This window comes from Mobula hypostoma, chromosome 26 (genome assembly GCF_963921235.1).
Source record: "Mobula hypostoma chromosome 26, sMobHyp1.1, whole genome shotgun sequence".
NCBI lineage: Eukaryota > Metazoa > Chordata > Chondrichthyes > Myliobatiformes > Myliobatidae > Mobula > Mobula hypostoma.
The window spans coordinates 22910127-22928271 of NC_086122.1; the positions used below are offsets into that span (position 1 = coordinate 22910127).

The following is an 18145-nucleotide window of genomic DNA, read 5'->3' on the forward strand; positions in this document are numbered from 1 at the left end:
AGCCTGAAGACACTCAGCAATCTAGCAACGACTTCTTCCCCTCCGTCATCAGATTTCTGAGTGGTCCACGAATACTGCCTTACTACTCTTCTCTCTTCTTGCACTTTTTTTTTTACATTTCTTATAAGGTAATTTTTCGTAAAACACACAGAAAAAATGCTGGTGAACGCAGCAGGCCAGGCAGCATCTATGGGAAGAGGTACAGTCGACGTTTCGGGCCGAGACCGTTCGTCAGGACTAACTGAGAGAGGAGCTAGTAAGAGATTTGAAAGTGGGAGGGGGAGGGGGAGATCCGAAATGATAGGAGAAGACAGTAGGGGGAGGGATGGAGCTAAGAGCTGGAAAGTTGATTGGCAAAAGGGATACAAGGTTGGAGAAGGGAGAGGATCATGGGACGGGCCTTCTCCAGCCTCGTATCCCTTTTGCCAATCAACTTTCCAGCTCTTAGCTCCATCCCTCCCCCTCCCGTCTTCTCCTATCATTTCGGATCTCCCCCTCTCCCTCCCACTTTCAAATCTCTTACTATCTCTTCCTTCAGTTAGTCCTGACGAAGGGTCCCAGCCTGAAACGTTGACTGCACCTCTGCCTATGGATGCTGCCTAGCCTGCTGCGTTCACCAGCATTTTGTGTGTGCGTTGCTTGAAATTCCAGCATCTGTAGATTGCCTCGTGTTTGCATAGTTTTTTGTATATTGCATCGTACTGCTGCCAGAAATTTCACGACATGTATCAGCAATAATAAACCTCATTGTGGTTCTGATCCTCCTTCTACCTGAGATACTCAATCTGCCTCCTCAGTGCCACCATGCCCTCTTATATTGTGGCAGAGAAGGCAGTAGAGGGTCAAGGGCTACATTAGGAAACAAGGGGAAGAGAACTTGTTTTGAAAGTTGATCCGTGGTACGAAGGGACGTGGGAGTCCTCGTGAAGGATTCCCTAAGGGTTAATTTGCAGGTTAAGCTGGTGGTGAGGAAGGAAAATGCAATGTTTACATTCATTTAGAGGGGACTAGAACATAAAAGCAAGAATGTAATGCTGAGGCTTTATAAGGCACTGGTGAGGACTCAGTTAGAGTACTGGGAGAAGTTTTGGGCCCCTTACCTAAGAAAGTATGTGCTGATATTGGAAAGGGTCTAGAGGCGGTCCACGAGAATAACACTGGAATGAAAAGGCATTGTATGAGGAGTCTTTGATGGCTCTGGGTCTCTACTCATTGGAATTCAGAGGATGAGAGGAATTCTCATTGAAACCTATTAAATGTTGAAAGGCCGAGATAGAATGGATGTGGAGAGGATGTTTCCTATAGTGGAGGAGTCTTGGGCCAGAGGGAATAGCCTCAGAATAGACATCCATTTAGAATAGAGATGGTCAGAGGGTGGTGAATCTGTGGAACTTGTTGCCATAGGCAGCTGTGGAGGCCAGGTCATTGGGTGTATTAAAGGCAGAGGTAGATAGGTTCTTGATTAGTCAGGGCATGAAAGGTTACAGGGAGAAGGCTGGAGAACGGGGTTGAAGAGGAAAATTGATCAGCTGTGACGAAATGGTGCAGCAGACTGAATAGGCCAAATAGCCTAATTCTGCTCCTTTCTCTTCTAAAATCGACATTGCCTGGTTCTGTATATATTATTCTGCTGAAGCTGATAATTTGCTAGCATGATCCAATAGAGAACTGTAGATGTAGCCATTAGTGGCTGCAGTCAAACAGGTGGAAAATAGTCACTTTCTGAATTGTTCTCCTACAGATGAAATGAGAGACAGTAAACTGCTTCCTGTATTCCTGTGCTGCAGGGAACACTTACAGTATTAAAGAAAAGCAATCTTCAAAGTCTTAATTTTTCCTTTAACATAAATGCTTCAATTGATATTATCTGGCAACATCCCAAAACTTAAAAAAAAAGTGAAGTACTCGAGGGGAAACTAGGCAAGTCACTTAACCTACAGAAAAGATATCAGTAAGATTGAAAGAGTGCTGACAAAATTTGCAAGGATGTTGCCAGAACACGAGGGCCTAAGTTACAGGGAAAGTTTGCATAAGATAGGACTTTATTTCCTCGAGTGTAGAACAGACATCCCACCTCTCCCGGAACTTCTGGGAGTCTCCCGCATATTAATAGTGGCTCCCTGATGCCCGCAAATTATATACAATATCACGGAAATCAATTTTTTTGAGAGCGAGCGAGAGAAAGCAAGAGAGAGCGCGAGAGCGACCATGAGCGAAGGCAAGCGAGCGCGCGAGTGAGATAGAGAGAGAGAGAGCGAGCGAGCGAGGAAGCGAGAGAGAGCGCTTGAGAGCGCACGAGCGACCACAAGAGAGAGAGAGCGCGCGAGTGAGAGCGCACCATGGCAGAGTGTTCCAAAAAAATATAAAATGTATGTCACCCCAGACTACACTAAAGTGTACCCCTGCCTAATAGGGGTCAAAATAATGACAGTGTTTCTCGCTGCACTGTTTGCAACAGTGACTTTTCTATTGCCCATGGTGGGTTAAGACTGCAAAAGACATGTTGAGGTGAGTTTAACAGGTGTTATTCGTTCACTAGCATAGCTAACATTATTTAAACTAGCTGGCTAGTTGCTAAGGAGCTACTCTATTGCAGACATCCCATCTCTCCTGGAAGTCTCCCGCAAATCGATGATGCTACCTCCCTGAAATGAGTTTTTGCAGGGTGGGATGTGTGGTAGAATGAGGGGAGAGTTGATAGAGGGAAACAAAATTATGAGAGGCAAGCAGGCTTTTTCCACTGAGTTAAGTCTAGAACAAGAGGTCATAGGGCTAAGTTGAAAGGTGAAATGCTTAAGGGAAACATGAGGAGTAACTTCTTCACCCAGAGGGTGGTGAGATTGTGGATGAGCTGCCAGTGCAAGTGGTGGACATGGGTTCGATTTTAACATTTAGGAGAAGGGAAACTTGGAGCGGTACATGAATGGGAGGGGTATGGATTGCTATAGTTTAGATGCAGGTTGATGGGACTTGGCAGATTAATAGTTTGGCATAGGCTAAGTGGGCTGAAGGGCTGTAGTACTCTAAGCATGCGATATTCCCAAAGTCATCTGCAGAGTCAAAGTTTGTTTGGGAAAAGAAGTCATAACAGAATACAAAGAAATACATGGACAAGTACAGCTTATGCAAACTCCAAAACCTTTGTTCATTTGGGAAGTTGAGTAACACATGGTAATTTCATTCACTTTTTGATTTATGTTCATTAATGACTGTCTCTATCAAACAAGAATCAAGTCATACAATAGAACTTTGTGCTCTGGTCATATCCTCACAGAATGCAATTTCAAAGGAAGTTTTTAAACATTATTTACTGTGGCAAGATATTAATATGCTCACTGTTCTGGTTATGCTTACTTTCAACAGGAATTAACTTCCAATTAGAGGAAATTGTTTAATTTTTGAGGAAATACAATGAAGGCAAATGCAACCTATTTATTTTGGAAAGGATTAAGTTCATTGTCTGAAGACACATAAAGTATAATAAATAATAAAAGGCATCCGTTAGTCTTGCGACAACATGGATTTGTGCCTGGAAAGTCTTCACTCTCCAGGGCGCAGGCCTGGGCAAGGTTATATGGAAGACTGGCGGTTGCCCATGCTGCAAGTCTCCCCTCTCCACGACACCGATGTTGTCCAAGGGAAGGGCAAGGGCCGATACAGCTTGGCACCAGTGTTGTCGCAGAGCACTGTGTGGTTAAGTGCCTTGCTCAAGGACACAACACACTGCCTCAGCTAAGGCTCGAACTAGTGACCTTCAGGTCACTAGTCGAGTGCTTTAACTACTTGGCCACGTGCCCACTACATAAAGAATACACCACCTCAAAAATTCGGAGGGGCTTTAATATTGAAGAAGGCATTTGGGAAACATGATCTGGGTTATACTACATATGAGAATGAATTTTTTGCATTCCCAGCTTTTGAGGAAGTTAAAATTGATAATACAGTGAACACTGAGTGGAAGCATAAAGAGGAGGAGATACAAATCCAGTTGAGGAGGAGGATGGACTGACCAAAATGGAGTGGTATGTCCCAATCACTTTACTGTTAGATTTCAATAGAAGCCTCCTGCATTAGTCTCGCGTGAATATAAAGGTACATACCTGAAAAGAAGGCAATAAGGAATAAATTGGGATAATGGATTGTGATGCTCATGGAGTTGAAAAATGTGGGATGTGGGAAAGGGTAATTTATGAACCTTCTTTACTCCACAGGAAGTAATTGTAAAAATCGCCTTTCGTTCGTGGGCCCCAAGGAGTTTGTAGTGTGACTGGTTGGTACTAAAAGTGGAAGCAGGCCCTTCATAAATGCAGACATCCCACCTCTCCCGGAAGTTCCAGGAGTCTCCCGCATGTGAATAGTGGCCCCCTGATGCCCGCAAATTATATACAATATCACAGAAATCAATTTTTTTGAGAGCGAGCGAGAGAAAGCAAGAGAGAGCGCGAGAGTGACCACGAGAGAGAGCGAGAGCAAGAAAGAGAGCGAGAGCAAGCGAGCGAGCGAGAGGGCGAGAGAGAGCGAGCGAGAGAGAAAGCAAGCGAGAGCACACGAGCGACAGAACGAGAGAGAGAGAGAGAGTGCACGAGCGAGAGCGAAAGCAAGCGAGAGCACACGAGCGAGCGAAAGCGCTTGAGAGCGCGTGAGTGACCACGAGAGAGAGAGCGCACGAGCGAGAGTGCGCCATGGCAGAGTGTACCAAAAAAAAAATAAAACGTACATCACCCCAGACTACACTAAAGTGCACCCCTGCCTAATAGGGGTCAAAATAACGACAGTGTTGCTTGCTGCACTGTTTGCAACAGTGACTTTTCTATTGCCCATGGTGGGTTAAGACTGTAAAGGTGAGGTGAGTTTAACAGGTGTCATTCGTTCATTAGCATAGCTAACGTTATTTAAACTAGCTGGCCAGCTGCTAAGGAGCTACTCTATTGCAGACATCCCACCTCTCCCGGAAGTCTCCCCCAAATTGATGGTGCTACCTCCCTGAAATGAGCTTTTGCAGGGTGGGATGTTTGTAAGTGGAGGCGGGGGGTGGGGGGGGGTGACCACGCTAGTCATTCTTACTGTCTTTTTCCCCTCTCTCCAGAAACAGGGGGGAGGGGGGAGGGTGGAAAACGTGGACGCGGATTCTCTCTCATAACTCTGCTCCTTCACTGGCGGAATATTGCCATCAAGGATCACTCACTAAAGGAGACACAGCTGCTGAGCGGATGGACAGTCACCGATCAAGGAAGGGAGAGCATTTTGGAGTGAAGAAATGCTTCACCTGCTGAGGAACTCAGCAAGTCAGGCAGCATCTGCGGAAGGGAATAAGCAGTCAAGGTTCTTGGGCTGAGGGCCTTCACCAGAGCAGTTTCCCCAGCATCTGCAGAATCGCTTGTGTTTCTTAGAAATCCCAGCTGCCAATGCAACAGAGTTTGACGTTTGCGAAGATACGTGAAGTGGGAGCAATCGGCATCCTGCTCCCTATTTTACAGAAGCTTTTAACGGATAAGTCCACAGATAGGAAGGGACACAGTTTCATTTTGTACCTCGATAACTTTGATTTTTAAGTGGCAGAAAGAGGGTTTCAAACTTCAGCTGAAATATTTATATACAATTCCCAAGCAGCTTAACTGCATATGTGTTCAAAGTTCAATGTAAATTTATTATCAAAGTACACATCCGTCACCATTTACAATCTTAAGATTCCTTATCCTGTGGGCATACCCAGTACGTTCAAGAAACATAATAGGAACAGTGAAAGACCGCACCCAACAGGGCAGGCAAACGACCAATGTGCAAGAGACAACAGACTGGGCAAATACAAAAGAAAATAAAAGTGATAATAATAAAGAATGATAAGGATTGGAATGGCAGATTTAGTAGATGAGAAGAGTGCATCAAAAGTAAAAGTTATTTTTTAATTATATGCAAGTACTTACTCTCGCTTCATGGCCAATCAGCTCTTTACACTCAGCACAGGTATTTGCAAACAAGGTGTCGTAGCATGGGATGCAGTAGGGGCTGTCTTCAAATAGGATGTATTTCCTGCCGTACAGCGACTCTTTGCAGTTGTCACAATCGAAGCGTTCGCTCATCTTTTACAGACAGCCGTCACTGCGAAGAGAAAAGACTTTGCTTAGAGATTACTTGTTAACAGCGCATGCAGTTGCTGCCGCTTATTTATCTCAAGCAAACTTCTAGAAGTGGGAAGCCTGTTGCTCTTCAGTAGTTGGCAAGATTCATGGAAAGTGACTGGAAAGTACTCTAAACATTTCCCCTCCCACCCTGAAAGGGATATATAGGAAATTTTGAGGAACGGGATATGGAATCCGTAGACCTGTGGTGAACTCTTGGTCCATTCCCCAGCCCTGACACAACTTTTTTTTTCTCTCCCCGAAGACAATGACTCACGCTGGCACACAATTCCACACAGGCAACTTGCCAATATAGCCACTGATCATATTTGAATCAAATCTACGAGTCTTGCCAGACAATTTAACCATAAAAGATAGCAGAGAGATAACTCTTCTATGGCTTCCTGATGCACATAAGACCATAAGATGCATGAGCAGAATTAGGCTATTCAGCCCATCGAGTCTGTTCCCTCACTCCATCATGGCTGATTTATGTATTTATTGAGATACAGAGTGGAATAGGCCCTTCGAACTGCGCCACCCAGTAACCCCCTTATTTAAACCAAGCTTAATCATGGCACAATCTATAATGACCAACTAACCTACCAACTGCTAGGTCTATGGAATATGGGAGGAAACTAGAGCACCCAGAGGAAACCCACAAGGTCACGGGGAGAATGTACAAACTCTGTACACACAGTGGCTGGAAAGTTATCCCCCTCAATCCTGTTCTCCTTCCTCCCCCTCATAACCTGGACACCCTTAATAATCAAGAACCTATCAAACTCCACTTTAAATATACCCAATGCCTTGCTTGTACTTAGCTGTAAAGATCACCAGATGGGTAAAATGAGTGGCAGTGATGTATGAAGTTTGATTATGGAACCCACTGCAAACATCAGCAGACCTAAAACATGAGGAAACAACTGAAAATGCCTGGTTAAATTTCCGGAATGATGTCGAATTACACAGAATTTCATAGAATTTCACCTCCGTCCAAAATGCATTCTCACTTTGGGGGAGATTGCTGAAATAAGGAAAGAGTGATGCAATCAAATTTCCAGGTCATTACTTAGTTCCTCCCTCTTCCTCTCGTGCCACATGGAGAGCTGGGCCCTGTATCAAGAACCCATGAACCCCAGTTCAAACTAGACGTTAATGGCTTGATACGCAGACAACTCAGCTCCACGTGACACTGGTGCCCTCATTTACCGAGCTAACTGTTGTCATTAAAACAGATCAAGACAGGAAAGTGAAGAGAATCAAAAAAAAACAGGCACACTTCACTTCATACTCAGGGAATAGCAGTAAAGCTAGCAAAAGCCAGTCAGAAAAAAAATGACAATCAAATTCACTTTGAAGTATTAGTTGTAATCAGCAATTTAGAACATGAAAGGCAAGAACGGGAATATTAAAAATGAACAGGCATTCTTTGAAATGGACTAAAACACATTGCCTAATTTTAAACTTTTGTTCACACTGAAGTGAATATATCCCTGTTTTACTAACTATTAGTACTTAGCAAATGTACAATTTTCAACACAGATTAAATAATGGGAACCTGCATGTCTACAGATTTCTAATATGGTGTGGTGTATTTAGAAAATGAATCTGATCCCTATTATCAGTTGTGCTTTACTTGCAAGACACTAACACATTACTACTGAAATGATTAGAGCATCATTCATGCAGTTAATCGTAGAAAACTTTGTCATTTTTACAACAGATGGTTAAAGCCAACCACCCCGTTATTATCTAAACCTCTACAGGCTGACTTTGAAAACTTTCAAATGCTCTCCACACTTGCAGAATTCTTATTGCTGAAACTGCATCGAGCATACAAAACTCCAGCAAACAATGTGTCCCAACTCACAACATTCTTGAACAAAACAAGCTGTGGTTAAGCTAACGTTGTCACATTGCTAGAGGCAGCATGAAAAAAATGTGAAGAAAATAAAGTTAGAACTTACGAGGTGATTCCAACGTATCCACGCTATCAACAGGATTAACACTGACAGGCTAGGGTGCACAGCATTCTACAACTCTCTCATACTGTATGCCAAGTAAAAGACTCGTTTAGGCAGGAAGATGACTTATCATCAGAATATGCAACACATGGGCTATTAAGGTAGCTCATTATTAATTCAAATTACCATCCCTTTATGTCCAAGTGAACACATTGGTGGGCTTAAAGGAAGTGAGTCACGTTTGTGGTACAACCAGTAGCACTCTTCTTTCTGAGCAAGGGATTGTGGGTTCAAATCCCACTTCTATCCACACAAAAATGAAAGAATTCCTGGCTGTGGGAGGTACTAATTTACAGAAGAGTTGGCATTTATTCTTCTCTCTCCCTCCCTCCCTCTCTCTCTCTCTCTCTCTCTCTGTTGGATATAACAATTTCCATGGTATATTTTACAAAAAAACAACAGGAAAGTTATTTCTGCACTCTGACTGATATTTAACGTTCAACCACTTTCACTAAAGGAAATCTACATTACCGATCATTATCACGTTGCTAGTTGTAGGAGCATGCTGTGCGCAATTTGACGGCACCTTTGCAAAAATACAGAAGTAACTTCATTTCTAAACTACTTCTCTGTCTGTTAAGCACTTGGCGACATCATGAAGACCCAATATAATTGCTAGTTTTATTTTGTAGTGACAGTTATTTTAAAAATTGGGGTCAAGAAAAAGCTCTTCATGTTAAGCTTTCAGTTAAGTGGTCGACTAAAAACAGCAATTTAACTTGGGATGAGAGCTCAAATGTGTTTGACAGTAGCCCAATATTCAGAATCAGGTTTAATATCACCAGCATAGATTGTGAAATTTGTTGTCTTTACAGCAGCAGTACAATGCAATATATAATAATAGAAAAAAACATGAATTACTGTAAGCTTATATATTAAATAGTTAAATTAAATAATTAGTGCAAAAATCAAAATAAAAAAGTAATGAGGTAGTGTACATGGATTCAATGTCCATTTAGAAATCAGATGGCAGAGGGGAAGAAGCTGTTCCTGAATTGTTGAGTGTGTGCCTTTAGGCTTCTGTACCCCTTTCCAGATGATAACAATGAGAACAAGGCATGGCCTGGGTGTTGGGGGTCCTTAATGATGGACGCTGCCTTGTTGAGACATCACTCCTTGAAGATGTCCTGGATACCAGGGAGGCTAGAGCCCACAATGGAGCTGACTAAGTTTACAGTTCTCTGTGGCTTAATTGGATCCTGTGTTGTAAACACCCCTCCCATACCAGATGTTGATGCAGCCAGTTAGAATGCTCTCCACGATACACCTGCGGAAACTTGCGAGTGCTTTTGGCGACAAACCAAATCTCCTCAAATTCCTAATGAAATATAGCTGCTGTTTTGCCTTCTTTATAGCTGCATCAATATGTTGGGTCCAGGTTAGATCCTCAGAGAAATTGACAGCCAGGAGCTCCAAATTACTCCCTCCCTCCATGATAGCCTCTCTATCTTTCCCTCTTCTTGAGAGTAACATGCATCTTCACTATTGTCTTTATGACTGAAGAAAGCATCAGTAATTACTTCTTAGTAAATGCTTTTTCATGTTCTTTCATGGATCACTTCACATCTCTGCAGCTCCTCACAAAATACATGCATTAGATTTGGATTACCCTTTTATACCAGCCACTGTGGGAAAGGTGTAATCAGACCGGGTAATATGTTTCCACATGTTGTGCCTCTTTTAAATTAAATCTGGACACTTAGATTCACTGAAGGAATTAAGCCTGCAAAAACATGTCTCTTTCAATGCACTTCATTCCATTCCCCCCTGTCGCCCAAACCCTTTACTTGATTAACTGACTTTTGATTGATTACAACTGTTTCATGAATTTTACATGTGTCAGATTTTAGCTATGCATTAGATCTTTATGTTGGAACAAGCCTTAGATCGAGTATCAGCATTCCCAGCTCAGTAAAGCAGCAGAGGATTTGAACCACAGTGCAAACGTCATAGTTTGCAAATGGAATTCTTGTTCTGAACTTGGGATCTTGAACTGAATGAACGTGGATAGTGCCTCTTCACTGAATAAGCTAGAGAAAACCATCAAAGATACCTACCTTTAAAACTAGCCTCCTAGCCATTCAGGTTATGACAAGCCAAAGATCAAAATGAATGTATTATTGAAGTATATATACCATATAGAGCCTTGAGATTCATCTTCTTACAGGCAGCCACAATACAAAGAAACACAACAAAATCTACGAAGAAAAGCCGCTCAACAAAGACTGACAAACGTCCAATGTGTTAAAAAAAAGAACAAATCATGCAAACGTTAAACAAGTAACACACAGAACATGAACCCCAGAGTTTTCAAAAATGAATCCACAGCAACGGAATGGAGTCCGCCACCTGTGAGGCAAGTGAAGCCGGCCCAAGAGCCCAAAAGCTGCAGGGCGACAATTACTTCTGGACGTGGCAGTGTGGATCAGAGGTTCCTGCACCACCCACCTGATGGTAGCAGCTAGGAAAAAGAGAGTTGGGTCAAACCCAGGAGGAAGGGATGGGACCGCTGCCCATGACGCCTTAAAAATGTTTAATCTGGCTTGGTGATTAAATTGGCTAAACATTATTTCATTTTTCGCTCTCAGACCCTGGCGTCCCAGTCCGGGGGTGGGGGTGGAGGGGGGGGGGAACGTACCTGAATCCTCAAAGTTTCAATTGTTGAATTCTTCAAGAGACTGCAAAAACGACAGACCATTCAGACAGCTCAAAAGCACAACTCCCAAAGGAAAATTACAAGTTGCGTGTGGGTTGCAGTGATTGTGGTCCAGAAGAAGTATATCTAGTAAGAATAGCTAGTCGTTTTGGGAGCAGCCCACAAAACGCCGCTGTGTATCAACAGCGTCATCTTGCCGAGGATTCGGAGTATTATCGGTCTGAAAGCTGTTCTGTACTCTATCATTCAGGGGAAGAATGCAAAGGCAACAACTCTATATTCTGCAGCTATTGTGAGAAAAAAACTCTGATCGCAGTCTAAGTTAGGCCCAAAAGATTCCATTATTAAGTCTAACCAATTGTCTACTGTTAAAATCGTTCTTAGATTTATGGACGTACAAGGAATGAACCTGCCATCCTGAAGCAATCTTGCTTCCACAAATATCCTAATAGATATAGACTGGTAGTAGCAGACCATAATGTCTGTGACAGCTTTTATGATAGAACAATCTAATTAGTCCCAGACTCCTGAACCACTTCCCTTTTGAATTGTGCATCACTATCCCTATGAAAGTTACTGTTGAATCTAGGTCCACCATCCTTGTAAAGAGGGTACCAGGAGAGGAGAAGATGGCGGCGCGACGCAGCGCGCACGGCCACTCCGGTGAATGATATCTGTTATCTGTCAAGTAGAATGCCGTGCACAATTCTGATTTGATGGAGGCCGACGTGAGAGCATGGAGGAACATCCGGTGAAACTTCTGAAATGCCCGTTTCGCTGCCGCTGCAACTGTGTGATCCGAAATCTTCGGAGGGGAAGGCACCGAGTCCTCGGCTTTGCTTGTTGTTCGGCAGCCGGGACAGGGGTCGAAGCGCTTGGCAGAGATGGTGCTCGGTGTCGAAGGGCTGGTCGGAGGCTCGAAGTTTTCGGATGGACTCAGAGTCCGCTGTGGTCGGATGCTTCCAGGATGCTGCATCAGCAAGTTTGCAGCGCTGGAAGCTCATGGCAGGGACAATTTCTCCCTTCTACCGTTTGCGTGAGATGTTGGGCTATCGGGACTTTGAGACTTTTTTTTACCATGCCCCTGGTATGCTCTTCATCAAATTACAGTATTGCTTTGCACTGTTGTAACTATATGTTATAATGATGTGGTTTTTGTCAGTTTAGTCTTGGTCTGTCCTGTGTTTCTGTGATATCATACTGGAGGAACATTGTATCATTTTTTAATGCATGCATTACTAAATGACAATAAATGAGGACTGAGTGTCCTCATAACCTAATCTAACCAGATCAAAAATAAACCACACCCTGTTGGAGAAGTGAAGCCGCAAATCTCCCTTCCAGGGAAGTTAACTTTGAATCGTGGCCTCAGGTTTCTGCCGGTGGAAACATTTCCTCCTTTACCTATCCTGTCCAAACTCTCATGAACCTTCAGACAACTTTTTCAGCTTTGAAGTTGGGGCAGTGCTAAAGACAAGTGATGTTAAGTTGAAAAAAAAATGCACTTCCATCCTTCTTCCAGGTTCAGTTCTTGATCCCTGTGCTGAGATCAGTGACCTCTGCCAAGCCCGCAGCTGAAGCTCTAACTATGCCAGCCAGCACTCACTGACTTGGCACAAGCATGAAAAGTCAAGGGAAGTCTGTCACCCCTCGAACTGCCCTGCTGATGGAGCCAAAACTGCAGCAGGGAGAACAAGCCTTGTTCGATATGTATTCAAATTTGTAACCCAAGTGTTCCGACAGCGGTCAACAGCTATTCCAAATCACCACTGAGAGAGTGGCAGCTGATAGCAAGCACTTTGACTCCAAAATGTTTACGTTTTAAAGACAACTTGTCATCTGCTTTACTGACTTTAAAACTTCCAGCTGTTTAAATAAAAAGGAAGACAGCATTCTTCTCCACCTCAAAAAGAGGCGGAAGATTGGATCTACAGCTGGAGATGCTACTGAAATTGGAATTCATGTATAATTACTGCCTAAAATCATGCAAAGCATATTGAATCATAACCTCACAAGAAAGCAGTCCAGGTTATGCCAACCCAACTAGTTGATGTAATAAGATGTGCAAGTGTTTATGAGGAGCCAGAGAAAGCTTGGAGCACGTTGGATTTGTTCCATCGAGCATTTGAAGTGGGAGTTTCCGTTTACTCTCATTTCTGAGTGGTTACGTGGGTAAGAAGGTGGAACAATGAGAATGGTGGAGTCCTGTGTCATTTAGTTGGAGCGATACAGCACAAGAAAAGATCCTACAGCCCACCCCAAGTCTGTGCCGACCATCAATCACCCATCTAAACTAATCCCATTAAACACCGGAGGACATTGGTATTGCTGCATGCAATAACTGAAAACAACGTTTTCAACAAGACATATACTCAGGGGACACTTTATAATTTACATTTGTACGGCTGCTTCTTCACCAAATATCTAATCAGCCAATGATGTACCAGCGACACACTGCATTAAATTATGCCGATGCGGTCAAGCTGTTCAGACCAAACATCAGAATGAGGAAGAAATGTGATGTAAGTGACTTTGACCGTGAATGATTGTTGGTGCCAGATGGGGTGGTTTGAGTATCTCAGAAGTTGCTGATCTCCTGGGTTTTTCCATGCACGACAGTGTCTAGAATTTACAGAGGATGGTGCAAAAAAAAACCAAAATCCGTCCACTGAGTGGCAGCTCTGTGGGCGAAAACGCCTTGTTTATGAGAGGGGTCAGAGGAGAATGTCCAGACTAAAACACATGTTACAACAGTGGTGTGCAGAAAAATGGCTCTGAACACACCTGTCAAACCTGGAAGCTGATGGGCTTTGGCAGCAGAAGAGCACAGATATACACACATTCAGTGGCCACTCCATTACGTCCATAAGGCACCTGATCAAGTGGCCACTGAAACGTATGTGCTTTAACACTCAGGCATACCTAGTGAGGAAGGTTCTTTACATTTAGTACTTTCAATCCATTTTCCAACTTGACCTGCCCCAAGTGGGAGGAGCCAGCCAGCAGCAGCTGCATTTCCCTCAGGGAAAGGTACCACAGTCTCTTGTGCTTCTTCTGTTGCTGCCCAAAGGCACACACCTGTTTCAGCTGGTGAGTCCCGAATCCAGGTGAAAACGGATGAAGCAATCTATTGAAAAAAAACTTTGTTCAGAAAGTACGAGAGACGAACTCTCATTTGAGTATTCCCTGTTTTACAGGTATCCCAACGGTTCGTATAGAACTTCTTGCATTGTGCTTGGACTCACTTCACCGGGTTCAGCAACAGTTACAGCTCTTGAAGTAAAAGGGATAACTTCACTTGACCCATCGCTGAACTGTTCCCACAACTTATGGACTCACTTTCAAGGATTCTTCATCCCACTTTCTCAGTATTTATTGTTTGTTTATTTATCATTATTATTTCTTTCTTTTGTGTTTTGTCTTTACACACTGGTAGAATGTCCGGTTGGTATGGTCTTTCACTGGTTTTCTTATGGTTGTTATCCTATTATGGATTTATTGCGTATGCCCACGAGAAAATGAATCTTAAGGCTGGATATGGTGACATATATGTAAACTTGATATTAACTTTGAACTTTGAGAGACAACATCATAACAATTAAGGATTGACTGAAAATAAAATGAGGGTCATTATTTAAGATGTAATCATAATAGTTACACAAAACATTCATACATGTGGGTTTAAAATTATTGTATTTTTCTAGCCTTGTGACAGAAGAGCAAATATCAACAAAAATATTCATCGCAATTGTAGCAAGTACACGTCATTCTTTAGACTATATAACCATAAGACAACAAAGCAGAATTGGGCCATTCGGCCCATCAAGTCTACTTCACCATTCCGTCATGGCTGACTAACTTTCCCTCTCAACCCCATTCTCCTGACTTCTCCAAGCAAGCTTTCACACTCTAACATTCAAGAATCTGTCAACCCCGATTTAAATATATCCAATGACTTGGCCTCCACAGCCTTCCATGGCAATGAATTCCATAGATTCACCACCCTCTGGCTAAAGGAAGGCTTTACTTGCATGCAGGTTAATGATTCTACAAGTAGATACTTCCATGATGGGACGATACATTTGGAGAATAGAAGTAGTGGTTCTAAGCATTCAGACTCTTGCCCCGCTTCTTGTTAGCAATGGTTTTTGATTCATCCCTGTGAAGCAGAGGAACCAGAAAGTGCAAGGTTCAATTCCACAAACAGTAGAATTAGTTTGCTGTAGCACTGCTGGGCTTCTGCTCCGCTGAGCAGGGATCAAGTGTTATTTCATCATCATCGGCTTCCAAATCAAACTTCCTCTCATCATTGTGAATTGATAGAGTGAAGTAGTCACTGCCAAAATCCTTTCTCAGTGTATAAAACCCTGGCTTAATTTGATAAAACACCAGCTATTGTTCTAGCCGCAGGCTGTGATAAAGCTCGAAGGCTTATTTGGACTATGCAGACAGTTTTGCCTCAATGATTCAATGTTCCTGAGAATGAATGCCTCTTTTAGCATCTTCTTGTCTCTCCGTCACATACTGGTAGAGGTAATAGCATTTAACAAACAAAGCAGATGCAATGGCATTTCCTATGTTTGCTTGAGGTTCCAGTTTGTCCATTTTTAAATACCATTTGTCACTAAAATCATGAAGTTAGATCAACTGTGATCACCAAAGACGATGCTGTAAGTTTGAGGCAGTTACAGCATCAGGTTGTGGACAGCCCAATAGAAAGAGGAGTAAAACGTTCATACGAGGAAATCTGCAGATGCTGGAATTTCAAGCAACTTTTAAGACGTTCATGTCTGGCTAGTATAATAGAAAAAGAGAACAAGTTAAGATGTAAATACAAGAGGTTCTGTAGAAGCTCGAAATCCTGAGCAACGTACATGCACAAAATGCCAGAGGAATTCAGCAGATCAGGAAGCACCTTGGGAGAGGAATAAACAGTTGATATTTTGGGCCAAGACCCTTCATTAGGACAAAGGGTCTTGGCCCAAAATGTCAAGTACATGTTTTTCTCTATAAATGCTGCCTGACCTTACTGTATTCCTCCAGCACTTTGATTGAATCGATCGGTCGGCCATAGGCACTTACTTGCAATAAGTCACTTGCATTGCTTTGCAACTTGATCTCCCTTGCAATTCACTGCCTTTGCCTGTCTAATGGCATCTTCTTCTCACCCAGTTTTGTGGTGGGAAAACAGATCACATAGTTTTTAAAGTATGCCCTGTGTCATAGAGTCCCAATGCATGAACCATAGCATTTCTGACCACACCATTCAAATCCACGCCCTCTACCAATCAGAAGGTCAAGACAGCAAGAGCAAGGGATGAATCTCACTTCAAGTCCCCTAGTAGTTAAACATTCCTGATTCGGAAATATATCACTATACCTTCCTTGTTGCGCCTCACCCGGCAGTATTGGAAAAGAAACTAAATACAAGGTCACTGGAGAGAGACTGAAGCTAGTGGATAGAGAAGTGGTTTATTCACAAAAATGAACAGCAGGCATCATATTGAAACCCTTTCAGAGGAAGAGGCCTGATCGACCCAGTATTACATGACATTTTCTATACTAAAGATCAAAAGACAATTCTATATTTACAATGTATCTACAAAACTTCCTTTGAATTACATACAACTTCCACACTTCCTTCTTCACACCCATGCTCCAAACACCCAAAAATCAATGCCAATCAGCATTGTCTGCTTTTTCAGTTAACTGCTGTTCATAACTCTGGGAGCCTTTTGTCCAGAGCTGCATTTTAAGTTTAATCTACACTCCACCTTCAGGTCTAAAGATTGGTTGCTGAAGATAGTTGAAGTTATTATTTTGCTATGTATCCTAAGTCCAGACTATGCCCAAACAGTACTAGTACATAAACTACGAGTTCATTTTGATTACTATTTGAGTTACCCAACAGTATCTTTGTCTACAAGTATTTACTTGTAGTTATTCAAATAATGGCTCACTATACCAACTCAGGAGCAATTCAAGCTTGGCATGAAAAGCTAGCCTCACCAGCATCAGCCACTTCTTGTGAATAATAAAAAGAAAGAAAGTGATTTAAGTAAAAAGGAACTGGAATTTAACATGAAATCAATCTTTGTAATGTGTACAGTGATTTGTTTAGTATAGCCATTTTATCTTAGAGTAAATATCATACTGTGTACAGATGATACACAGTAATAACAGAAGATACAAGTGCATTACTGAGAAAGACGATACCTTCAGAGAGATGCGCAAAGGCAGTCAGCATAGCTGTGACTGCTATTTTTTTCAAATCGACAATGAAGTTTAGAATGAACTTGGAACTTTTCAGGGTCATTGGTCAAGGGGATGGAAGTCAGCAAACAGAACTGACAGAATAACAAGAGACAAAAAAGCTTTTCATTTTTATGAATACAAGTATGCCTGCACTTTCTCAACTGGTGATGGAATGTGGGAACCTGTTGTTTTACTGCACTGTGCTATAAAATCATATAACTGCAATGCAAATTTGTCTAGAAATATTCTGTTTCAACAACATTACTCTAAACCAGGGATAAGATCAACCAATTTTAAAGCCTTTGCTGTGAGGATTGTACTTCAGCAATTCAATACAAATAAAACAAACCAAAATCCAATTTATAACATTAATTTTGAAACAGTGTCCACTCCTTGGTAGCATTAACTATGAAGGGAATGCATTTAACGCAATATAACTGGAAAACATTTACATTTGAATTACACTTTATAATTTACTGATTTGCTTCTAGAAGCAGTTCTGTGTAATGGCTGTGAATAATAAGCAGCTGGTTCACTGGAAATCCCATGAGTAAACAGTAAAATAATGCTATCATTTAAGATTGGGACAACAATGGAAGTTCAGAATACTGTAAAAGGTATGACTGCATTGGGTCAGTGACAAGGCACAGTGTCCTTTTATTGACAGAAGTTCCAGCTCGTCAACTAGCTGTTGTAGGAAAGCAGCACCCATCAAAGATCCTCACCACCCAGGCCACGCTTTTATCTCACTGCTGCCAACAAGATCCTCCGGACTCGCACCACCAGGTTCGAGAACAGTTACGATCCCTCAGCCATCGGGCTCTTGAACAAAAGAGGATAACTACACTCATCTGTAGAGATGTTCCCACAACCAATGATCTCGCTTTAAGGACTCTTTATCTTGTTATTTCATGTCCTTGCTATTTATTTTAATTTGCATTTGCTTCTATGCTTTACTTGATCTTCCATAGATCCTGTTATAGTTAATGTTCTATAGATTTGCTGAGTAAACCCACAGGAAAAAAGAATCTCAGTATTGTATGTGGTGACATATACGTACTCTGATAATAAATTGTACTTTGAACTTT

General features: G+C 42.3%; 1 protein-coding gene across 4 annotated transcripts in view; it reads right to left on the reverse strand.

Annotated features, from left to right (window-relative positions):
* fhl3a (four and a half LIM domains 3a) overlaps nucleotides 1-18145 on the reverse strand; it is a 181551-nt gene that overhangs the window by 20400 nt on the left and 143006 nt on the right. For 3 of the 4 annotated variants that reach the window (XM_063033877.1, XM_063033876.1, XM_063033879.1), the window contains one exon: nucleotides 5925-6099. In XM_063033877.1, the coding sequence (XP_062889947.1) occupies nucleotides 5925-6080 (156 nt within the window). In that variant the 5' untranslated portion in view covers nucleotides 6081-6099. Of the gene's footprint in view, nucleotides 1-5924; nucleotides 6100-8089; nucleotides 8244-18145 lie in introns of those variants that run through there. The other variant, XM_063033878.1, reaches the window with a different exon arrangement.